The sequence below is a fragment of the Plectropomus leopardus genome, chromosome 1, assembly GCF_026936395.1.
Source record: "Plectropomus leopardus strain MGB_pleo_1.0 chromosome 1, ASM2693639v1, whole genome shotgun sequence".
In the NCBI taxonomy this organism is placed as follows: Eukaryota; Metazoa; Chordata; class Actinopteri; order Perciformes; family Serranidae; genus Plectropomus; species Plectropomus leopardus.
Genome location: NC_142176.1, coordinates 23721922 through 23747753, shown reverse-complemented (window position 1 = coordinate 23747753; position 25832 = coordinate 23721922). Strand labels below are relative to the sequence as shown.

At 39.8% G+C, this 25832-nt stretch overlaps 1 protein-coding gene across 2 annotated transcripts in view; it reads left to right on the top strand.

Moving 5' to 3' along the window:
- The window catches only part of galnt2 (UDP-N-acetyl-alpha-D-galactosamine:polypeptide N-acetylgalactosaminyltransferase 2), a 75724-nt gene that overhangs the window by 25062 nt on the left and 24830 nt on the right, over positions 1 to 25832 (top strand). For both annotated transcript variants that reach the window (XM_088078197.1, XM_042497372.2), the window contains exons 2-7: positions 12594 to 12681; positions 19717 to 19870; positions 23948 to 24046; positions 24158 to 24225; positions 24311 to 24376; positions 24494 to 24615. In XM_088078197.1, coding sequence (XP_087934323.1) covers positions 12594 to 12681; positions 19717 to 19870; positions 23948 to 24046; positions 24158 to 24225; positions 24311 to 24376; positions 24494 to 24615 — 597 coding nt within the window. The remainder of the gene's footprint in view (positions 1 to 12593; positions 12682 to 19716; positions 19871 to 23947; positions 24047 to 24157; positions 24226 to 24310; positions 24377 to 24493; positions 24616 to 25832) is intronic.

Sequence of the window (25832 nt, the reverse complement as noted above, 5' to 3'; positions counted from 1 at the left end):
TGTTTATTGAACATCTTCATCTGGGCTCATTCACACGACACCCACTTCAGCCCATGTTAAACAGAAACCCTGCAACTACAGATAATTACTTAGAGTTTTGCTTTGTGTGTGTGGTCTGACTGTAGGTTGGAGTGTGTGTGAGTGTGCACACACTGTGTATCTTTCTTTGCATGTGTTTGTGTGTGTGTGTGTGTGTGTGTGTGTGTGTGTGTGTGTGTGTGTGTGTGTGTGTGCGCGTGTGTGGGTAGGATGCAGATGGGGTTTTGGGAAGGGGGCCAGCACACACAATTGCTTCATTGAGCCAACCAACACCCCCCAAGTCTCTCTCTCTCTATCTCTTTCACTTACCAGTGCGCGCGTGCACACACACACACACACACACACACACACACACACACACACACACACACACACACACCCTGGTGAGACTTGTCACAGTTTGCTCAGTGCAGTCTGAATTCTCAACCCAGTGAAGTCGACAGGGCCTCGGGGTTGAAGTCTTGTGGATTTTACAAACAGCCTCCTCCTCTTTTTGTTGTTCCGTCTCTCTCGCGCGCTTGAATGGAGGTTTTATTATTTTAGAGTTACACCGAGCCTAATGAGCTCCTCCACGTGTTTGAAGCAGAGCAGGCATGTGTCTGAGAGTCTGACACACTTCTGAAGCTTCTGTGATGTGCTGGATAACTTCCTTCTCTGTCGTACCTTATTAAACGTCAGAGAGTTAGAGTGACAGTATTGGGGTTTTTTTTTATCAAGTGGTGGATGACAACTCTAACTTCTTCAATCTGTGTACGGTCCACAACTAGATCTATTCTCTCCTCCTGTCCTCCTTCATACGGTTAACATGAATTTTTTATTTGTTTTTATTTTAAGCTGGGGAAGGCAGAGATCTGGAAAAGGTGGAAAACTCTCTGTCCAATGCCCCTCCTAGCAGATGATTTAGGGATATGCACAGACTTCGTACAGTAACCCAGTGTTTCTGTCGCATACATTGATTTATTTATTCTTTTTTCATGGTAGCGTTGCTCACAGCGCTCTCTCTCTCTCTCACTCTCTCACCCCCTCTCTTGCCCTCTCAATTTATCAGACCACAAATAAGACAAGAATTAGTGAGCCAGCCAACCGTCCCCCGGCCTCGCTCCCCGCTGCTGTGGACTGCTTCCCCAGGAGGAGAGCAGGCAGCAGCTCTGAGACAGACCTTTGGTCGGTGACTGTAGGGGCTCAGATTTGGCCAGTGCAGACCCCTCGCTGCCAGGTGTCACAGCAGGCTGGTGGCCAGCGGCAGGTCTAACCTGTGTGATGGCAGCAACAAAAAGTTTGCTGATCCTGGGTGCACAGGCATCTGCATTTGGAGAACAGCTAATAGGAACGCCCTCACTCTCTGAAATGACTTGTGATTGGCCAAAGTCTCCTATCGCTAGATTTTCTAAAGCCTGAAACAGAGCCAAGAGAAGGTGCAGACGTCTTTTTTTCCCTCTCAGTCTACAAGGTTACAAATGCTCGTAGTTCATGATGGGATTTTGGCCCAGTGACGCTGAAATAAAAACTGCCTACATGTACTTTAACTGTACTAATTTCCTCGTACTGTACTGAACAGGCTGCTTGTTCAGTCACAGCAAAAGAGATGACAACTTAATTACTGCTAGATGAACGGTGTCAATGCCATGTATTGTCTTTCCTTTTTGTGGTAGTTTATATTTACATGTGCAGAGATATGTGTGGAGTAGACAAATGCACCAGTTTATCCCCCACAGAGGCGCAGATTGATTTCTTTCTGTATAAATAGGCTCTTTTTTAGTTATGGCAATCTCTGAAGAAACCATATAAACGTCCCCTAATGACATCAGAGAAAACTGTATTTTAATTTTTTTTCCTCTGGATCAACCAATTGCATGTAACAGAAAATAAGGCATTAAGTGGGATTTATTAGAAAAAAAGTAATGTTTTATTGGTTTTTTAAGTTCAGGTAATTAGGTATTGTGTATTAACCAAAAACATCTATTTATTTGGTAATGATTTTTGCAAATTGACCCCACTAAATAAAATGCTTTAAATAGGTAATAATTTTGAAATATGTTTAATGTCAGATAAAATACCAGATGGTCCTTTAATGCTGTAGTTTGACGTAACGGACGTGGATGAATCGCTCGTGGCTGACTGTTGCATCCTTATGCTCCGCTCTCGTCCCTGCAGTCCCTCTGTCTCTGTCTCTGTCTCTTGACTGGGACGTTCTCACATGTCTGCCAACCAGCTATGGTGAGAGCAAAATCAACCATGTGCAAAATGTTCCCACTAATATTTCCCTTCGGCAGTATTTAGCAGAAGCAGCTAGATAAATTTTAAAAATTCAGAGTCTCAAATAGAGCTCTTGAAAATCTTGCATGCTGAAGATGTGATGTTTTCACTTATTTATAGGTTTTAACCCAAAGCATAATTTCCTCACTTGAAGTCCTTTGAGATATTTGGCTATATGATAAAATAAAGTTGTGAGTTGTGGTTTGAGCGAGCTCTCCAGTTCTTTGCAGCTGCCGTAGGTGGTGAGCAGAGAGGAGCACGGGTAATGCAGCATTGGGAAAATAACAGACTAAAAATCAAAATGTTTGTCCGGGCCTGAGGGAGAAAAAAGAGGAGGAGGAGGAGAGTAAAAAAGTGTTTGTATGAGAGCTGATCTGTGGGAGGGGGCATGCGGATGGGAGAATCAGTGAGGGGAGAGGAGATGGGAGGAGACGCCTCCACGTGATAAAGGGGGAGATGGGGGATAAGATTAAAATGAAATGAAGTTTGGCAAACTCGGGAGGAGGGGTCGCTCGCAGGTGAAAAGTTCAGTTATATGTAATTTGACAGTTTTATTCCAAAGTTTGCTGCTACAGAGGCACAAAAAAGTTAGTTTCAGCAGATTGAACTTCAACACTGCATTGCCAGAAAGCTCTGCTGGGTGGGAGGCAAAAGAAAACGACCGCAAATGCCAAAAACCCTCCGTCTGCATCCTCCCTCCTCATCTAACCTCGCGCTCCTCCTGTGTGTAATGACATCCCAGTAATGGCTGTTTTTTAAGACTTGTTTTCAGCAACAAGCGTCTTTTCGCTCCTCTCATTCTTTCATGTTGAACTAATGCCAGAAGATACTGTTCTGTGTGTGTGTGCGTGCGTGTGCGTGTGTGTGTGTGGCCCGAGGACACAGTGCTGTGATTAAAGAGGAGGGAAAAAAAATGTGACTTGTTCTAGATTCTTTCTTCTCCTGAATAAACAACTTGCCATGTGAGCCAGAGAGGACAGCATCTCCACAGGGGGCCTGATTCACTGATATTAACACGGTTACAATGTGAACGTGTGCGTTCTCAGTGAGTCTCGCAGACGAAGATGCCACATTTTTGTACAAAATATATAACGTGTCCCCTGTTATGTCTCCCTGCTAATATGCTGAGGAGTGGGGGGGGGTTAACGGAGAATGCGCATGTGCCGACCGTGCATGCAGCCTGTTGCGGTTTCCTGCACTTTTCCAACTTTTGGCTTCTTTTTTAATCATACTTGTTCAATTTTTTTTCTTCCTAGCAAGTTATTTAAACTGTGGCCCTTCAAAACATGCTAGTAGAGAGAATTGCAGTCTGAAGTATTTCTGAAATCTAAGATAGTCATGAGATGGTCTAATTCCAGTCTAATTTTTGTTTTCCAACGTGTTAGTTGTTTCCTGTGGAAAAGCTGTCCAACATGCATTACTTTAACGTTTATTGTTCCGGTGTGGCACAATGCATTCTGGTAGTTGTAGGTTTTCTACCTCTGGAGTGAATGCGAATGCCACAGCTCTTTTTTTCTTTTTTCCTCTGGTCATGTAGCACCACTTTTGAAGGTAATTCTGTGTTTCTACAGCATAGATGGCCCAGTTTTATGAAAAGAACATATTTCCAGCTGTGAAAAATGCATTTAAGTTTGTACACTTTAAAATCTGACAATTTGACAGTACTTGAAAAATAAAGGAAACTCATTGCCTTGAAAAAAAAATTAAGTAAACATAGCTACTAGTCTTAATTTATGTTTAATTTATATGTAATTGTTAAGTTAACTGAACATTTCAGAATAAACCGTTGGCTGTTAACTTTGGTGATTCCCTGACTTTAAATCAGCACAAGTATTAGGTTGAAAATTTAATTTGTCCAATACCTGCAAAGCTGATTAAACTCCCATCAGCCTTGGCTCTACTCTGTTCAGTGGTTATTATCATGCCAGCACGCTAAACTAAGCTGTTGAACACGGTAAACCATTATACCTCCTCAGCCTCGGCTAATAACGTTGTCACTGTGAAAGTTAGCATTCAGCTAACTGTTCACCCTCACGGACAGCGTGGCTGAAGACTCCTCAGAAATAAATTTGTTTCATTTACTAACTCATTTAATTTCAGTTAGCAGGGACCTTTCACAGTTGAACAACAGAAGGCACTGGCCTGTTTTCAAGATAATTTCTGCAGTCCCCGGGCACACAACCAATACAAGATGTAACGGTGTAATACAGAACAGAGCGACAAATTTAATTTAAGCAGGGTTTTAAATAATGACAACCTCCAGCAGCATATTGTATGGTCTCTGTGTGCTGCCGTCCATCAGTGTGTTTCTTTACCTCCTCTCTCTGCTGCTCTGGATGCCTGACGCATTGTACTGCGCTGGTGTCTTTTTGAGGGATTTTGTGATGTGATTAAGCCCACACAGCAAATCAGATCATTGGCACCACTCATTGTATAAGATACATGGTTTCATCTGGATTTACGCCCTGAAATCAAGACCAGTTTTGGCTTCAGTTTTTGAATTTATGCAGAAAGAAGTCCCACAGTTACTCGTGTTTCATAATGAATAAACTAGAATGAAGACGTTTTCTTCAGGCGTGGTTCAAATGCACTTTCAACAGTGTGTATATATGTGTGCAGGCCATTCATACGTGTTTGTGTGTCTGTGTGTGTGTTAGTGAACTCTTGACTCCGTCTATCAGTGGATGTAATCAGATTACTGTGGATTATACTCTGACTATTAGAGACTCGACTTAGAGACCGGATCAAACGCGCACACATACATTCACTTGCAGACGAACAGCCGAGGCTGACACACTAATGCACGTGAGCCTGCAAACCCCTACATACACAAATATGAGCTGACATGTGTTAACACACACGCATGCTTGGTCTGATCTGTTGTGGGTCTTAAGTCCATCCCATTATCAGAGAAGCAGGTGTGAGAGCTCCTTTGTGCCCTTTGTAGAGAAAAAAAAGGTTTTTTAAGGCCGGTAATTGCTTCTAGAAATCAAATCTGACTATGAATGGGCAAAATTTCGACCAAAACAACCTGAAGTTTGAATGTGTTATGTTAAATATACATGGATTCTTGATTGATAGCATGTAGCTTTTTCATTTATGTAAATTCCTGAAAGATTTGACTCTGCGTGTTTTGCTTTTTGCTTGAAGGGGATTTAAATATCTTTGAGACATTGCTCAGAGAGAAGTTTAAGAGGAGCAGCACTTTCAATTCTCTTCAGGGTTCATATGAAGTCACAACACGAGGAGCCAGAAATGCGTTCAGCTGTAAAATGGAAGACAGAAATTGATGTTTTTGACATGTGCAACAGGCAGATTTAGGCTCCTTTGACAGGCGACTGGATTTTGAATATTGAAATTGATGCTGACAGCCTCGCTGTGTGTTCATAGTTAGTTGACTGGAGGTGCTTTGACATACAGCGTGTACCTGTCACATTGTGAGAGGGTTGCTCATGGCCTTTCAGGCGTCACCGGTCCTTTTATTTTCCTGTCACCCTGTGCTGCAGCATGACGTTAAAAAGACCCAGAATTATACCATTTTTTAAAATAAATATAACGTTTTTATCGCACCATGTGCAGTAAGATGCTCTACGCTGCCCTACATAAACCAACAACAAAGCGCGGAGATAAACACACACCACGGGGACACAGACACCCACGAGAGTTGTTGGGTGGCTCAAACCAGGAAAACAAACGAACTGCCGCAGGAGAAAAATCCTAAAAAGGCAGATTAAACAACTCTAACCAAACAACAAAAAAAGGAGCTATACCTCACACAGATATTTAAACATTTATTCGCAGCAGAGCATTTATGAGATTAATTTCATGTTTTCTCTCACTGACCAGAGAGCTGGAAGGAAACTGGCTTTACACCACAGTGACAGACGACTCAACTGTCCCCCTCCTGTATGAGCTGAGTGTGTGTTTTTGAAATTCAGTGTGTGTATGAAGTGTGTCTTTTTGCCTCTATGTGTCATGACCATCTGTCAGATGGCAGACTAAGCAAACGACTGCCAAAGTGACGCAGCAAAAGAGAGAGAAAGAGAGAGAGAGAAAGATGTGGACAGGGAAGGAGTGAAAACAAACTAAGAAAAACTGCATATGTACAGAGCCAGGCTAGCTGTTTCCAGAGTGGTATCTATCATCCCATCTATCACTCCAAAGGAGTCTCACTTGTTTTTTTTTCTACGTGATGCATGTCATTTTTTTTGGCAAAAACAGACTGTGAAAATAGTCCCTTGATAATCACACAGACATAATACCAACTTTCACCAGAGTTTCAATGTCTATTTGTCAGAGACAGAAAAAAAGAAGATTTTTAACTCAATACCATGTGTTTCAATTTCAAAATAAAAGCCCTTTGACAGTGTGTCTGTGGACAGAATCCCTTAATTTGTTAACACAAGTTGTTTTATTGTGAAATAATTGCATGATTGTTTTGTTGACAGTACCCTGGCGAGCATGGCTTCATAAATGAGGAGAATAAGTAGTAATAGCAACAGGCAGCTCTGCAGCGCGCCTCAGCATTTCAAGGAGCTCGCCGTCACATGCTGCTCACAGCGTGGCTTTAGCGAACCTGCTGATGGGTCGGTCATCACAGACTTTGTTCGTGGTTATAATATGACACTTTGTTAACAGCATATAGAGAGTTACAAGAAGGTGATATAGAATACTAAATATATGATGCGATCGGGACATCTAAAGGGAAAAAATGTTTTAAAATACAGGATTCTAAGGGGTTAATAGTTACTCAAAACACTATGGTTTTTTTTTCGAGGTTTGTAATAGAGTTTTAATGGTACACAAAAGTCCCAGTTCGGTTCAGACTCCGATTTACAAGTAACGGTGCAAGTTTGGTATGGTGGGGGAGAAAAAACCCCAAATGTATAGTGATCACTTTGTTTTCATTTATTTTGATGACAGTAGAGCAAATGTCAAAGAATGACACAGTCCCTCTGCTGCAGAACGGGCAACTTTGGTAAATCATTTTCATTCCAAGGATCATTTAACTCTTCTGTATTTCACTGCACGAAGACTTAAGAAACACTTTACCAAAAGTCAACAGGTGACAACAGGATATGACACTAAAAACAAACGGTTGAAATTAAAAATACAAAATAAATATAATTTTTTTTTTTTTAAAAAAAAAGCTTTTATATTTATTATATTTAATTTTTTTTAATATTTAAAAATCCAAAGCACCCAAACAAAAACACAAACACGAACTGTTACAGCCCTAGTTTCCGCTGGCTGCAGCTGATTCTCTGAGGTGTGTGATGTCTTTATGTCTTTTTGTGTGCGCACAGTTTCAATCAATCATGTTTGTGTTTGGAGCAGAGGCAGAAACAGGCTGGGGCCATTATCACTAAGAGGTTTTCAAAGCCATTCATGTGATGTGGGTTATAAAAATAGCTCTCCAACATCTGCTCTCTACTTACCCTTTTAAATCATCTTTCAATCAGCGATAAGTCATATTTATAGCAACCATTTGTTGATCAATCACACGTATTGGTCCTTAAAGCACTGCATCGTCCTCATCATCTCCTAATGCTTTCTTTCTCTGTGCGATCCGTGATGGACTGCAATTCCCATAAATCACAGGGTGGGTTTAGACCGAAGAATGCAGCACAGTCACTGCTGGAGAATTAAACTTTCTCTCTCTTTGCTTTCTTTCCAGTTCTCTTTTCTTTTCCTTTTTTTTACGATGTTCTTCTCTTTCTGTCTTTCTTTCTTTGATTTCCCCTCATTCCCCTCTCTGTCACCTTGGTGTCCTCAGCTGTCTGTTAAAAAAGAGTTGCCTTGTGAATTTCTGTAGTTAAATTGCAGGACTGCAGTCATACTGCTGGCATTTATCATCACAGCAGGGAAATTACTCGCTGATCTGTTCCCTGGCTCTTCATGAGTGTGTCGAGGGAATACAAACATACGAAGGCGTGGGACTTAGAAACAGATTTTTTTAATTCCCAAATCGTATTTAACATTTTTAACATATTAAAATTATGTTTCAAATCTGTGCAGTCGAGAAAAAAGACTGTAATGGTGGAGTGTTTCCTTAAGGAAGCGAGGCTTCATTTTATTTTGGTCGTCTCTCAACACTCAGCAGTAAACTAGTGGATGTTCAACAGGCTGCTGGCTGCTTGTTCAGCCAGCTGTCTGTCATTTAAACGGTCTTATTATAAATTGATTGCAAATTGAAAACAGCTGCTGAAATCATACCTAACAAAAATCTTTTGGTAGACTGTCAGCAGGTCGCAGTTAGAAAGAGCGGGTACAAAGAAAATAAATAAAGGCTGTGGTGCTATATCTAAAAAAAATTGACAAAATGTGATAATATTATAACTTAACTATTAGTTCAAACTTTAATACTGATTTCAAATGATGCAGCTCACTTTCAGCTGATATGCTCCTCTAACACTGGGCGTCCTGACTTGTCTCTGGAGCAGCTAATAGCGTTAACTACATTGAAGTGTACCAGCTGCAGTGCTGCATTTAATGTCGCAGGAGGAGAAGTACAGATGTAAATGATAAAAATCAATGAAGGCCTTATTCTGTATAGCTGCCTGAGTTTCAGGGTCCTGCTGTTGTGCATGCTGACTCACTGTCACACTTGAATAGAGCAAGGGCTGCAACTTTTATTTATTTGTATTGATTTATTAGCACAAAAGATTAAATAAAAGCAAGTAAATAATAACAAACATGACAAGAATTGTGCAGGAGAGGTGAAGAAACCCAAAGGGGCTTATGGTTAAAACCTCCGCTCTAGAGTTTACAATCTATTCAAATACTAACAGTAATTTTCTCCTCACCAATGACAAAGTATTTCCAGCTGAGAGTGACAAAAAGGTCAAACAAATTTTAACATGGTAAAACATATACTTCATTCAAAGTCAACAGAAACAAAGTAAAACTCACAAAATTCATCTCAGTTCACATTTCCACTGTTCAAACAATCAACTCTGATTTGGTTAAATAAACCGTTAATTCACTCAGTTAAATGTGAAAATGCGCTGGCTTTATCCCCACATAATGACTATTTATTTAAATGCAGTCTGGTGAGTTTGGTGATGGCGACTTTGTGGCTGTTTCTGAGTAAACAGAAAGGATCTTACTGTTTAACTAAAAGGTCTCTCTGCAGGGATCCTTTACATAATGTTGTCAGACACTTACAGTAGAATAACAATCTGAGCCTGACGGTGGAAAAAACAAACACTTTGAGTGGACATAAACTGATGGTGCTCAAATGCCCTGAGAGGTTACATTGCAGCCTGTTTTGCTCAATAATGAACTAATTCCTAAAAGTTTTGTTACCATTAGTTACTTAAAGAGAAAACATAGGAACTGAGATCCCGGTTCAAAAATACTTAGCTTACAGCAAAATTCGACAAAATCTCCCCACTGTGAAAGATGCAGCACATGCAAATGTGAGTATACTTGCTGCATATTTAGTGGCACTCTAAAGCAGGGAAAACACATGACGCCTGGAGAGGGAAAGAAGCTCTATCAGATCAACCATGCAGGTGAAAAATGGTCTAATCAGCTCAAAATGTAGAGCCAGGAAACATTTAGGTTTGAAGAGTTCACCTTAAAATGTCAGAAAGACAAAAAAGCCCAACGAAGCAAAAGTCCGACGCCAATTTGGAGCTTTATTTCACTTGAAAACATGTCCTGTTTTTCCCCCAGAGCCTGTCAAAGTGTATCTCTACAGCGAGAATATTCTGCCAGCTTTAGTTTTCATCCTACACTGAGCATTACCATCTGACTGTGCACACACTCAGCTGTCATGAACACATATAGAAATTGATTTTATGTAGGTTTTTTTTATAGTAGCTGTGGGTGTCGGACAATCAAATCTTATTCCAGTCTGACAGATGCGTATAGTTATCGAGCAGATTGACGGTGGATGAATTGAAAATCTGGCACAGAGTGAAATGATGTCATTGAAAACAACAGCAGTTATTTTGATAGTAGAAATTTTAAGTCCCAAAGAAGCACAAAAAATAGTGTGAAACTCGTTTTTCTGCCCTTCATCACTTCTCTCAGGTGTAGAAATGAACTGTTGAATAGAGTTTGTTGTGGTCTCTAATGTCACACTGTCATTGGCTGTCCTGAGGCAGTTGAGAAAACAGATCAATAAAGCATTTTGGAGAGGCTGAAGGTGAAAGGGAACTACAGAGCAAATAATAGAGTTGGACAATAGTTTTTGAAGTCAAGGGCAATGGACTGGACAGGCGATGAATGGTGCTAATTACTGTGCCTCCCAGTGTATCGATCCAGTGGGTTTTAATGGTAACATAAAGGCGGGATGGCTCGGTCATCTGTCCATTTGTGTAAATGGTGAGTGTACCATGTTTCTCAATGCAGTGGTGGAGTGAATGGATGAATGACCTGAAGAATGGACAGGAGGGGATGAAAGCAATCAGATGAGTGAGTAAGTGAGTGAATGAAAGAATGAGTGCCTGTTTCCAGACCTTTGAATCGCTTCACACATCTCAAGTTTTTGTCAGCGATTCAAACCGTGAATGAAGTGAAACACGCAGCTTTTAAGTCAGATTATCAGGCTGAGGACGACTAAAGGTGTGGATGAGCGATCTGATGATTGAATGGGATGAATTGTGTATGAAGCGATTTTGTTGCATTCACTGCTCCACTAGAAGACGCTTTGATTGTTCAATGTCTTGGAACCAAATGGCAACCTCTGAGGCTGAAAATGAAGCCAGTGTTGAAGTGCCAAAAACCTCAAATGGCCACTTGAGGCTGGCTCCAGAAACGAGTAAATCCCCACAGACCCCCATGTTATTAAATACCCAGCTTTACAGCAGAAATAATCATGTTTACAGCCTGGTGCAAAACTGTTTTTTTCTCTATAGTGAATTTTCCGTTCATGACAACTGTAGGAGGGGTGAATTTTAAATAACTTACCTGTTTACATTTTATCTAGGCTTAAGGTTACAGGGCTGTACCCAAGTCAGAATTATGCCACTTGAATTGGACTTTGGTGTTTAATATTGAATATTTAACTATTCAATCCCTTTTTTGTCCATATAGAGTTAGAGAGGATGAATGGAGTTCAGTCTAAGTGTGACGTTTAGAGTGAGAGTGACATTCATGTAACACAGTAAAGAAGCTAACAACACCAATGAGAGATTGGATCTGTGCAACAACATATTTTGCCTACATTAGATATCAAACAAAAACCAGAGACTGTATTGTATTAAGTTGCTGTGAGCTGTAGATTTACCACGTTTAATTTGTGGGGAGCATCCCTAAAAGTAACTCATAATTAAGGCTTGAGTCTGATCCACCCTTCACTCCTCCACAGCTTCAGCCTTTCTTCCAAATATGGTCCTTTCTGGCTCTAAGTAAAAAAAAAAACAAGATAAATAAGGCCAAAATGCCAAACTCAAGGCTTCAAAACGTGTGTTCACGTATCAATGTAATGTCACAGTGGCTATGTCCATTATTTTTTTAAGGCCTATACTTCAGACAGTAGAATCACTTTTGCTGGACGTCCTGTTGTATAAATGGTTTTAACCTGAGTGCACTCAACTGAGGCAGACTCTGGTTCAGAAATAGCTTTTGCAAAATACTTTCACTATATATCATTTACTGGATGAAGTGCTCAAAAACGTGCTTTTCTCCTCTTGGTTTGGAATGAAACGTAAGTCCAGGTTGTCTGTTAATGCTCACACATGGTCACTCCTGTCTCATTCCTCCTGCACTGTAAAACAGTTTAAGCTGGCACAAGTTCTATAAAATAAAGGTTTTACATAATCAAGAACGGTTCAGTTACACTGACAAATGTTACTCAGATTTATTTACCATTTTAAGTCTGAAAGTGAGTTTTTATGTCAGTTTTTCAGTGACTTTCAGCTGTGGCTGCTGATGTGGTTGAATTCTAAGAATAAAGGGGGTCGGGCTGAATTTAATACTAACCTTCGTCATTGTTTCATTACAAAAATAAACAACAAGGACTCATAATAAAGAGACATAGCAAATATCCATCATGTGGTTTTCTTCAAACTATGAAACAGAACAGTCCAAAGAATTCATCTCATTTGAAACTTGTGACTAAGGATTAGTTTATTCAGCTGATTTCCTATGTGATGTTTTTCAGCAATCAGTGTGATAATCTTCATAATACTGGCATTTTACAGCAAAAATGCTCTAATTAATATCTTAACAAGGTACGATTCCTGTGTCGGATAATATGTCTGTCAGCTGCTCTCCTGTTTATTTGGCTTAAGATTAAACCGTGTGTATTTGTGCTAATCAGTGTGTGTTTGTTTTTTGTGTTTCAGGATGATTGGGGCTCCAGTGGCTTGTCCAGCAGGAGCAAAACTCACGTGTTTGATGACAAGACTCACAGCCTGGAGACTCTGCCACCAGGTAGGAAACTTCATTTCATCACCCATCATGCACTGCGATTAAACTGTGCCTGAAATGCATGACTACATGATGACGTTAGTGCCAGAAACAGATAAAATCCTTCCTAATAATGACATTTATTTGAATGTTTGCAGGGAAGTTTTTTTGTGTTTTAAAAAACACAAGCTATAAAGTTAAGTCTGTACCAAATACCTTTTTTTTTTTAAACATTTGATGTGTCTATTGAGTTTTTTTGGGTGAGGCTTCGAATGTGTCTCATCAGATTTTATGACTCATCACCCCAAAAACACAAATTTTAAAAAATCCTCAAACAAAATACTAAATTGAATAAAGTGATTCATTGGATTAAATGAGTCACTAAATTAAATGAACACAACTTTCCAGTTTAGTCACATGAATACATGCAGGCAGCAGGTTAATCCAATAAGGGCATAAAATAAAGATGAAATAATAATTGCGCCCCGAGGCTTATAGCAACATTAGGCAACTACAGAAATGGCAATTGATTTAAAGCTAAAGTCGATTTTTTTTGTTATTGTGGTTATATAAATGGAATTTATGGCATTTTTAGATTGCTGCCATTATTCCAGGCGCCAGCCTCGCTTTGTGTGGGAGTGCAAACAGTTTTTTTACTGCAGTGAAAATGTTGGTTTTGAAAGGCTGTATGCCAACAAATATGGATTGAAGCAGAATATTTCAATAAATAAAATCATGTGGTGAATTTTGGAATTGCTTAGGTCTTTTTTGGATGAAAATCCTACACAGTCACTACTGGAAACTAATTCTACAAATAGTATAATACTAATAGTGTAATGCCTGATCTTTATCTGCACCTGTTAGGACTGGGTATCATTTAAAAAAAATCCTTTACCAGTACTAATACCAGTACCTTAAAGTGATGCAGATACCAACATAGTAATTAATTTGATACCTTTTTTTCTACCTTATTTGATACCCATCATGTGATGGAGGCACTCAGTTGTGTAAAATGCCACCAGACGACACAGGCGTGTAGGATGGCCATCAAATTCACCACACAGCAGACCGTAAGGGTTGTAGCTCTGGTGATAGTGGACCAATCACAGACTGCATTAAATTGAAAAACGTTTGCAGTGATTGGCTGCAAGCAAAACCATAGTCATTTTTTTCTAGATCTGGGCACAAAAATGATTTAAAGCAAGTATTGTTTCACTGGAGGAGTTTCAACAATACTTGGTTCTGGGTTATATCAGTCAATACCTTCAAGGTATAAAGTACCAACACGCAGCTGAAGAAACTGTGTGGAAAAAGGGTTTGAACAGATTAATATATGTGCAAAAAAACCTGTGTAGCATTTGTGTGTTGATTTATAATTAAAATGTCAACATTATAAATGCTTTATATCTTTATATCCAATGTTTCTTTTGTCATATTTGTTACCAGAAAATTTGACCAGTATCTTTTTGTTTCTGCTTGTTATTGTACCAAGAAAAAAGGACAGACCCTTCCCCGCTGTAAAACATGTGCATGGCTGACTGCATACCACAGTCATGTAAAAAAAGTTTTCCACATCATGTCCCCGCAACCAAAACCATTTCCTTTTTGAACTGTGGTAACACAGTGGCATAGTTTTATGACCATTAGAGCATGAACACCCTCAGTCTCTTTAACCTTCATCATGTTTTAACGGCTGCAGAGAAAGAGAAGACAATTCAACACAGCCAGCATTGTGATGCAAATTTCAAGTGTCGGAGCTTTCCAAAATAATTCAAGTATCTATTTTAATGTAGCTGCAAACCCAGCTATGCGTCTCCACCCAGGCTTTGAGAAACATTGTTTCGGAGTCCGACAGTGCAGAGCAGAACAGAGGAGTCACAGCAGAAGGAGCATCTGAGCCGCGATTTCTCATTCAGCTCTCATCCTCAGCCCGGCTCAAAGCAGCCGCCCCTCCTTCACAAGCCCGTGACCTGCGAAAGCTGAACACACACTCTCTTATCTGATCCAGCGGTGGAAATGGAATCCAATTTGAATGTTGAAGTGGGGGCATTTCAACTTCAGGGTGACTTTACATGATTACAACGGTAGCAGCGTATCACAGCGTCACCCACAAACACACACTCACCACAAGAGGAGGAAGAAGGAGAGGGGAAAGTGGTGTAAAAGAGAGAAGGAGAGACTGGGAGAGTGAAGGGTGAAAAAGATGGAGGATAAAATCATGAAAAAATGTGGCGGCAATGAGAGTGAAGAAGTGAGAGCTCGGGTTGTCCTCTAATTTAAACAGAGTGTGTTTCTCTGGTTTCACACAAAATAGGGGCACTTAGTTAAAAAAAAAAACAATTCCTTAAGTCATTATCATAAAACACTTAACACATGGTGATGCACCAAACGAACCTTAATACAATGAATATTTGAGGAACTGATTGTCACAGGGCTTTTTCTTTCAACGCTCTGTGTTGTGATTTGTATTAAGGACAAAAAGGACTGAACATGCTCACCACTGTAGAATCTGGCGCTAAATGGTTAGACTCACGCATATATTTTCACCTGAATCATGACAACTGTAGAAATCGCAGGTAAACATTAATGTTCTTGGCACTAGATATACCACTTTAAATATACACTTTGCAGGATTTTCCCTAAAAATCAATGTATAAACCCATGCAGAAGTAATGTCTTCATCATCACTCATGACCCATCAGAAGTGTATGCCGTATATTTTTTCTGCAGCACTCTGCCTGTATTTTCTTACTTTCCTCTTGTTTTTTGTGTTCTTGACGTTTACGGGTATGCACGCCCATCGCGCTCAGACGCAGTCAGGGCTTTATCAAAAGGCAGCAACCAGCTGCCAGACTGTAATCAACAGGCATTCAAGAGACATAAAAAACGCAAATATGGCGAGGCAAAACACCAAACACGAGCGAATTTGGTGTATGCTCTTACTTCCACATTTGCTGTCAAGTATGTTGACAAACACTAACCGACAATCTGGCATAGTAATACCTTTACAAAACAAAACAAAAAAAAGCATCAACCACATCTCATAGTCTTCATCAGTGGATGAAGTTTGGAGACTTGGTGCTCTAATTCCATATACAACCACCTGTTACCAGATTACTAGGCCGTTGCATTTCCCAAGAGCTGTAATACGCTTGATGAAACTAATTTTTAGGACATGTTGTCTAAGTCATAAATCCAAATGTTTGCAGTTTTTAGTGAAATATAGTTAAAAGGAGGAGGTGAGATATGAAGCCTTTTCGACTGTCTCACAAACACTTCTGACAGAGTTTTCTGGCTCCTTAATGAAACACTTCACCCTAAAAACAGCCGTCTGTTTATTAATGAGTCATGCAATGTTACCTCAAATTTGTGAAGAAAACGTTTTTCTCGCCTGCCTCCAAAAAAAATGGTGAATATATTGATTTATTGACTGGGGACAGCATTGAACAACAGCAGAACTATATCAAAACATCAGTTAACAAACTCAAACAATAATCCGAGTTGTTTATCCAGTCGTTTGCTCTGTACTTTGCAAACACATATTTTAAGTAAGTAAGTTTTCTTCACAAATTCAAGGTAACACAGCATTTTTATTTTATTTTTTTAATTTCATTTATTTTACTTGTAAGGACAACACACATTAATCAACATTTCTGTAAATGTCAACTGGCCATCGGGATAATTTTCAACTATCGTCCTTTGGCAAGATGTTTTGAAACCTGTAAAATAATAACTTTCACATACCAGCAGCAGCAGGACGCCATAAACACAACAACAGCTACAACAAACAGGAACTCCTGTAAAGCCCAAGATAACATCTTCACATTTCTTGTTTTGCATGACCGGAGGTCCAAAACCCCAAAATATAAAGTTTACAAGGGTGGAAAACAGAATGGAGCGTAAAAAAATAATGATAACACTTGCTTATTCATTTTCTGTTAATTAACTAATCCATCAACTGACTGATCATTTCAGCTCCTCTTGCGTTAAAATATTTTTTTTTGTCAGATTCAGAAGTATTGTATCTGAACAGACATCGACCCACTGTAAAGAATAACGGCACCCCTTGAACATGTTTTCGCTGACCTCCAGTTATGTTCTCACTTCGCTGCAGTGGTGTAGACGTGTACTCCAGGACACCGTGACTTCACAGTTGGGTTTAGTTACAGTTGCGATGAAGCTCACTTCTCACCACATCTTAACACATCTGTTAGTGATGCTGGGTGTGAAACTCTGCTTTTCAGCCTGCTGCTAAGTTCCTCTTAAAGGTTTTATTTGGATCATTTTCAAGGAGTGAATCAAACAAGACGTGTGCGCACACCGAGCGTTGGTGTTCTCTGAGCTGGTGGGCGAAGGGTTCATGGTTCAGTACAGACTGAGGGTGAGTCTTGCCTGCCAGTTACCATCGGTGGAAACACGACAGCGTCAAGGGATTTCCAGAAACTGTTGCAACAAACAAAAACAAGCAGTCAGCAGCTGTGGGTGGAAACGGCTCGGTGACGAGAGGCCGAAGGATAGCGAAAACCAACAGACCACGCTTTTAACCAGCACAGACCAGTACAGCAAACCCCCAGCTGCGTCTCCATGAGTGTACCTGCTAAAGAGAGCATTGGGAAAACGACAGCTGAATCCTAATCCCAGTGAGAAAGTGGGAAGTTAATCTGCTTCGAGTGATTCAGAGAACAAAGAAAAGGATCGAAAGATTTTTTAAAGTGTGAGCTCGCAACGTGAGAAGTTAAAACATTAATTTCACTACATTAATTACTCGCTGCCAGTAAACACAGATATCAGCAAGGACATCACACACTCTGACACGTACAGCAGTGTCTCTGAGGCGTCGTTATACAGTCGCAGGCAGATCATCGTGAGCTTTAGATAATTAGCATGCCAGACACATTCACATGCTGTCAGGGCAGACGCATGCACACACACTCTCCTCCCCGTCAGGCTCCGTTTCTCTCTGTCTGTCTGTCTGTCTGTCTGTCTGTCTGTTTCTGCCTGTCACACACACACACTCATCCATACTGAGAGATAGTGTAATCTCACTCTGCCATATGCTTAACACAAGTCATTAGCATAGCAGCTGCACCCAGCTAATTAGCTGCATTATTATTCGTGTGAGTCTGTGTCTCAGTAGTCAGTGATAAACTGTGAAATTAAACATGACAACTTTCTCTGTTTAGTGCACAGTGATCTCTGTAATCTGGTCAGGCAGACTCAACGTGCTCTGTGTGTGTGTGTGTGTGTGTGTGTGTGTGTGTGTGTGTGTGTGTGCGCGCGTGTGTGTGTGTTTGTGTTTGATAACGGTTGACGTTTTCTAAATTTATGTTTTAGGCTGCAGTAAATTACTAAATTCAGTATGATTTTATTCTAACTCAGCGCAGTGCATAATAAATGGTCTTTTGTGTTTACTAGTTTTGCCAAAGTAGCCTGGCCTTGTTTCCTAAATTTTGTTGTGCACAGTTTCTCATATAAACGGCACAAATCTCATGTCAGCTTTCCTTGGTGCCATGTTGCCGCCTTGTCAAGCAGCAGCTTGAAGCGGCGAGGTTTCCTTCCTGTCAGTCGTGAAGGATTCTTGCATCAGCCAGGCTGCTGCTGACATTTCATATTCCCACTGATGTATAATCCCGTTCATTCCTCAGACACATTTTCAGCCTTTTGTGAAGGTTTAAACTTCTTGTTTGGTGGCAGCTTTTATTTTTGGATACGCTGTGTTAATTTGATATGTATTTCATCAGAGAGTTGCATGGAGAATGTGATTCTTTTTAAAACCTGGTTGCACAACCTATTCTGTGTTGGATTAGTATTTATCTGAAAGTTGAAACATAAAGAAGGAATGAGAAATTACTATATGTTTCCCATTTGCTCTATATCTGCTCCATGTTTTATAATATGATCCCCCAGACTCTGCAGCAGAGGTCTGGGCCAATTATTTGTGTGTGTGGGTTTGATAATGGTTAGTGTTTTCTAAACAAATTATATATAAATTATTTATGTTGGTTATTAACTGGTCCCTGGCCTTCTGTCATTTTGCAAAAGTGGCTCCTGTGCAAAGCAAGATGAGTATTTCTGCTGTATCCTGTCAGCTTTGTAGTGTGTTTTTTTTTGTTTGTTTGCTTTTCCCAAATTACCATGTAGAGCTGGATTCAATTCTTAGTTCAGAAATTGTTGAACTTTTTTTTTTTTTTTACATTTCCACCTGTAATGTCACAATAATGGAAATTCGAACTTATTTAATACCTTGAAAAACATTGATTTTCAAAATCACTTTTGATACCACTGGTGACACTGATAGCATGCATGTTATTTTTTTTCTTTTAAATTAAAAGACAAATATGATGTGAAAATGACAACTTTCTATTCTTGGTTTGTGGCAGAGAACAGCATGAGGACTGTAGTCAACATTAACAAAAAAGTGCAGCTGGTACCGGTGCATCAGTACTGTGGAAACTGAGAATTGAAACACTTTCAAAGACTCAGAATTAGACATGTCGATGATTAATTATCAATTGGTTAACTGCTGATCTGGCTTGTGCGCGGTGCAGGGCGGCCAAGGCGAACGTTTCCAGAGGAGATTGGAGGCTGAGCAATCAGCACTATGTTTTTATATGTTAATATGGCTGTCCGTCAGCACAGCAAAACAAAATAAAATAAAAGGCAAGACAATTTACAACACAAAATATTCAAAATTTCACCACTTCTAAATAGACAGCACTTTGAAACAATGCGCTAGTGTTCGTTTATGCAGTGGAGCGCTGGAATAGAAGGAAGGGCCTCGTGAATTTAACATCATTTTACTTTTCTTTCTTGATAATGAACCCATTAGTTACTGGCTGATGGGTGTTACTCTCTGGAAAGCAAAATTAACCAAAACTGACATTCCTTTTCAGAAGACATGTATCAATAAATTGATTATTTTGACCCTTCCACCTGTCATCTCACTAAAACCAAAATGTGACGATTCACACAAACAAAACAGCACCAAAATAGCGTGTCGTTCCAGCCTGTGGATTTTTATTGACCGTGTGCCTAATATGTTTGTGTGTGTGTGTTCAGGTAAAGTGCGCTGGCAGGATTTTGACCAGGATCTGTATGTTGGAGCCACGGTGGTCCGACCGGGTCAGGATCCATACGCCAGGAACAAGTTCAACCAGGTGGAGAGCGACAAACTCCGTATGGACAGAGCAGTGCCGGATACGAGACATGACCAGTACGTATCTCTGCTATTGCAAAGTTGCCTGCGTCCTTCTGTCCCTCTTAACCTTCATTGTTTATGTGTTATTGTGTGTGTCCACGCTGTCCTTTGCGGTCTGTCTATTTGACTAATTGGCACTAGACTGATAAGATCTCTTGGAAACTCCCTCTATTGTGCACTATCAGATGAAACCAGGAAGTAGCGGCAGAGCAGAATCAGCGGCTGTCGATTGTTCTGTTTGTTAAATGGATGAAGAGACAAAAATAACTCCTGGCGTAGTATCTACCGGACCCCTTAATTAGAGTACTGCGTTGTAGTGAGCTTGATTCTTACCTCAGCCAGATGTACGTGCCGCCTTCCTAAGTATTGTGCGGGATATTGTTCATGCACAAAAAATAAACTGCACATTTTAATATATGGTGCTATTTTAGTACTTATTTATTATATATTATTATTATTATTATTATTATTATTATTATTATTATTATTATTATCATTATTATTATTATTATTATTATTATTATTATTATTATTATTTATTTATTTATTTATTTATTTATTTATTTATTTATTTATTTATTTATTTATTTATTTATTTATTTATTTATTTATTTATTTATTTATTTATTTATTAGCTGTTATTTAACCAGGTTAATCCCATTGAGATCAGAGATCTCTTTTTCAAGGGAGACCTGGCCAAGTGTGGCAGCAACACGCAGTTACAACAACAAAAACAAAATCATACAGTGCACATTAAAAATATGACACAGTCTTCAATCATCAGTTAAAACTGTTGCACACAGACAATGTTGGACACTGTCCCATTAAGAACTCTACTGAACTTTACTGTAGATTAACACAGCAGCAGCGTGTGGAAAAATGTTCAATATTATTCCTTTACCTGAGCACAAAAGACCCAAGTGGTGACCTAGGTTAACGCGCTAATTTTAACTCCTTTACTGGCGAGATGCAATAACGCACCGACACAAAATACCATCCGTCTGTGCCGAAGCAGCGTTCAAACATCGTTAAAATTTAGCTTGAAAGAGAGACTTAATAAGTAAGAGATATGAAAAAGAAGTAACCACTGTAACATTTTCACTGGCCTGCATGCTGCTTTCTTACTTATGTGTTTTTCAGCCTGTCTGCAACATCTAATGTGACAGGCAAGTTAAAAAAACGAAAACAGAAAGGCATACTCGTTTGCTGCAGAGCTGTGTACACAGCTCTGATCAACTGGCAATGAGAAAACAGTCTATCGGGAATTTTTAGTGGGTATTTCCACGTTTGATAAACCTGCACACACGGGAATATTTTGGTGGAAAAGGGATATTAGGAGCTCTCTGAGAGTATTCTTAGAATGTTTGTGAATAGGGCAGCTGGTATTGTTTATCCCAAAAATGTTTATTTGGAACCACGGAATTTCAATAAAACAAAAATGTCAAAATCACGGAAAGTGACTGAATTTGTGTGTGTGTGTGTGTGTGTGTGTGTGTGTGTGTGTGTGTGTGTGTGTGTGTTTGTGTGTTTGTGTGAACTCTAGTTGGACTGGTTGACTCATCAGTTGTGCCAAAACACACGGAACCTGTTCTGAGTAAGAGGGACACGTCCTCGCTGTAATGGGCTTTTATGTGCTGGCTGTGCCTCAGCCCTTTTCTGAAGAGACATTATGAAAAGTATTTCATCTCGAGTATTTTTCACAATGTAGAAATTAATTTAAAAACAAAAAAAGCGCAAATAAATTCTGATCACTTGAGTGTTTCAGTGGCAGGATTAGTAGCAGTTTAATTGTTTTTAGTTTCTAGCTCATTGTAATACATTTAACTTTAACATTTTTGAAGTGGTATCAAACTTAGCATTAACAATGGGCCTCATGCAAGAACCACTTTTCAAAAAAGCCATTTAAGAGAATTTGTGGTATTCACTACTTTTAGGCAAATAAACAGATTTCATGACATACACAAGAAAAAAAACCCCACAAATTTGAACTGGAACAACAATTTAAATAGTAAATAATAACACATTAATTCATTAACACACACATTTTTTTTTAGATTATTTAGATTTTGGGGTTATTTTCCCTTTATTTGTAGGACAGTATGAGAGAGACAGGAAAGGTAGGATAGAGAGGGGGTTACAACATGCAGCAAAGGGCCACAAGCTGGACTCAAACCAGGGCCGCTGCAGAAGCCTGAGGCATGTTGGGTGCACACTCTATCCAGTGAGCTAGAGCCCCAACACACACATTTTTAATTAACAAACCAAATCCAAAATGGTTTCACTCCTTGTTAACATTTTTGTGATTGAAACTTGCCCACAAATGTAGCTGTAAATGTACCTGAGATGCAAATTAGTAAAGACGGTGCCAACACTTTGCTCAAACAACAGTACTTGTTGTATTCGGTTTGTGGTTTAAGTCCTGCAGTATCTATCTGGATGCACACTGTGTGATTCAAAGACTGCTTTTATAAAGGCACTGGTCTTGGCTCACAGATGTATTGACCTAACTGAGACAGCTAGAGCCATTAGCCTACTAAAAGAGCAGGGACGTGTCTCCTATTGATCTGTTGGTGATGTGTCGTTTGCAAAGCGTGCAGCAGGGCTGGTTGCGAAAGTTTCCCAGAAAAAAAGTGTAGTTTTGTTTATTTGTTTTTCAGGCCTGGGTCACTTCATCAGTGCTTTCAACACAAGATCAAAAGAACTTGTAGGTTTATTTTACAGATATGTAATGCACACCAGCACCAGGCGTGTAAAAAAGGACGCCAATTCAAGACTGCTGCAGCTGCATATTTACTGCAGGGTTTCAAAGCCAGTGCTGCTCTGACAGAAGTGGTAGAGAGAGACAAAAGGACCACACACATCCTGCACACGAACAATCTAACTGTATATTCAATGTGTACTATTCTCTTTAAAGGGACAGTTCACCCTAAAATCAAAAATTCTTCACAGCAATGTCTCTTTTATGAAATCATGACCCGGTTTCTCAAAATAATCCACAGACCTTGTTGTAGGATGTAGGATTTATGTAGGAACTATTTTCTTTCTACCAAACTACACCTGCTAACTGTATCTCCACACAGAAGGAAGCGTGCATGTACTCATGGATGAGAGGCTTGTGGCAGGGCTAGTCTCCTCCTTGGCTGAGCTGTAACGTCAACTCGCACAGTGGTGATTCGTGAGCTATCATAGATGCACCCTTCCTTTTCCACAATGACATGGTTGGCGGATGGAGTTCAGTATTGATGTTTTTTTTTAATGTATTTTTTGGTGCTTTAAGCATCACAAGCTAAGTGCCATATAGTTCCATTGTCTTGGAGAGAAGAAAGACATTTCTACAGATGATATCTCCAACACTCAGCAACTCGCACCGGAACAATCTAGACTGATAAATAGCACTGCAGGGAAGAGGAAAAATATGTACTTTTGATTTTCAGGTGAACTGTCCCTTTAAAGAGTGCATTTTGTACACCTGGTATGTATTTATGCCACTAAACCAGACCTCTCTGTCAGTCTTTTAATTTATAGGTGAAAGTTAATTTCTGAAAACACACACACACACACACACACACACACACACACACACACACACACACACACACGCACACATCTGTTCATGTGATGTATATATAGCGTGTTCTGGGTATTACAGCAGGATTTCTTCATCCTCCCCTTGGCTCCTTCACTCATGGAGCGTACTATCACCCATGTTTCCACTTTTAAGTCGGGGCAGGATTTGTCTCTGTTGGACACACACACTCATGTACAAGGTCTCAGGGGATTTTTGCCCTGCGGTCCGCAAGACCCACTGTCAATCCAAGCTTCAGCAGAGCATTACTCACAGTGTGTGTGTGCGTGTGTGTGTGCGTGTGCACCTCAGTGTGTACTAAATCCTATTTATTGTTCATGTATCCAGAATGTGTTCAGGGAGCAGTTGCAGCTCGCAGCTTTGCTCACACATTCAGCTGTGCGCGTTTGTGCGTAGGAGTGTTTGTGCATGTCTGCATTTGTCTGTGCACATGTAGACATTTATACTTTTGTGTTTTTTTATGTGTTTTATTGCTCATATCTTGACGGTTTCTTGTGCGTGTGTAGTTGCAGACATAAACAATGGAAGTCAGAGCTGCCAGCATCCAGCGTTGTCATCACCTTCCACAATGAAGCTCGCTCTGCTCTGCTCCGCACTGTGGTCAGGTAGGTGAATGGTGTGTGCTCTCCACTTAAAAAAATCTTTTCTATTTGGATTTTTTTTAGGCCTTTATAATACATTTTATTTTGCTATAAATTCACTCTTTTTCTGTTTAGTGTCCTGAAGAAAAGTCCTCCTCACTTGGTCAAAGAGATCATCCTGGTTGACGACTACAGTGATAACCGTGAGTTAATGCACACAAACAAATTGTACAAACAAACACACCAAGTAAGATCATTGTGTAAGTACATGCTTTGTGTGTGTTTCAGCGGAGGACGGAGCGCTACTGGGGAAAATTGAAAAAGTGCGTGTGTTGAGAAATGACCGCAGAGAAGGTACACAAAAGACAAAAAGAAGTTTTATATAATTCGAATAGTTATTCACTCCATTTTAAATATTTGGGGCTGAAATCTTTCTAAATGTGTGTTTTTTGTAACTGTTGTTTTCCTCAGGACTGATGCGTTCGAGGGTTCGTGGTGCAGATGCCGCCACGGCACCCGTCCTTACCTTCTTGGACTCTCACTGTGAATGTAACGATCACTGGCTAGAGCCTCTACTGGAGAGAGTGGCTGAGGTACACACACACACACACACACACACACACACACACACACACACACACACACACACACACACACACACACACACACACACACACACACACAAACACACAAACAAACACACACGCACACACACGTGGACACGACTTTATACATCAGTTACGTACTTTTTCATAAAAAGAGAGTAAAAGCTCAATAAGTCCAACCAGAAAAACAGTCAAAGCATAATAGACATTTTTGTGTTGTGATGTTAAGAGAGGCACTTCAAGATTGATAACGCTCAAAGAGAAAGTCCAAACACACTCACACACTCACACACATTTCACAATATCATCTTTCAGTCCTGGAAAGGTCGTGGAATTAGTAACAATCATTTAAAGTTTTGGAAAAGTCATGGAAATTTGTTTGCAATTATTACAGTAATCTTTGGGGGATAACCTTCCAAGTAGTGTAACATAACAGCAAATTTATTTTCTTTGAGGTAGCTGTTGGCGTAACATAGCTCTTGAACTGGCAGCTTGAAATATAATTTCATCATCGACATTGCAATGCACAATAGCCTCATGGAAGGACGTGCAATGTCAAGTAAGGCAAATTAACTCAAATACATTATTTGCTTCTTGATACCAATAGAAACTCACACGCTTCTCATTTTCCATGACTTACACTGGCCAAGCCTTCCCCTCCAAGACAGATATGTGTATATGTGACAGAGTGTGGCAGCATAAAAGTAACATAACTGGACCAGCAGGTGCCGCAGACACAGTGAAGCATATGCTTTTCCAAACTTGATAGTGGGTCCTTCTTATAATAGGTATAATGGGTCATGGAAAAGTTTAAAATTGTGTCCATGGTGTCACTGTAAATGAACTGCATTAATTACAATTATATTTTTTGGTTTGCATCAGCAGGGTTTGCAAACTCCATAGTTTTTTAGTAACAGGGCTTTGAATGGATGTGACATCATGCAAAAAGAAAGACAAAAACAATCCAACCATAAAATGAAAAGGTTTCAGGGTCGAAGGTTCTTGAAGAGTTTATCTCAGTGTTTGTTCTGTATTACAGTGGTCGTAGTTGCTTCAGTGGGTTTTTTTTCATTGGTTTTTGGTTTATTGCAGCATTTAAGACCCATGACAAAAGTATATCAAAAAGATAATCTTCACAAATGAACACCACTTTTATGATTTTTGAAGTGTTAATGCAGTCACCAGAAGTAGAAAGTTTATGTGAG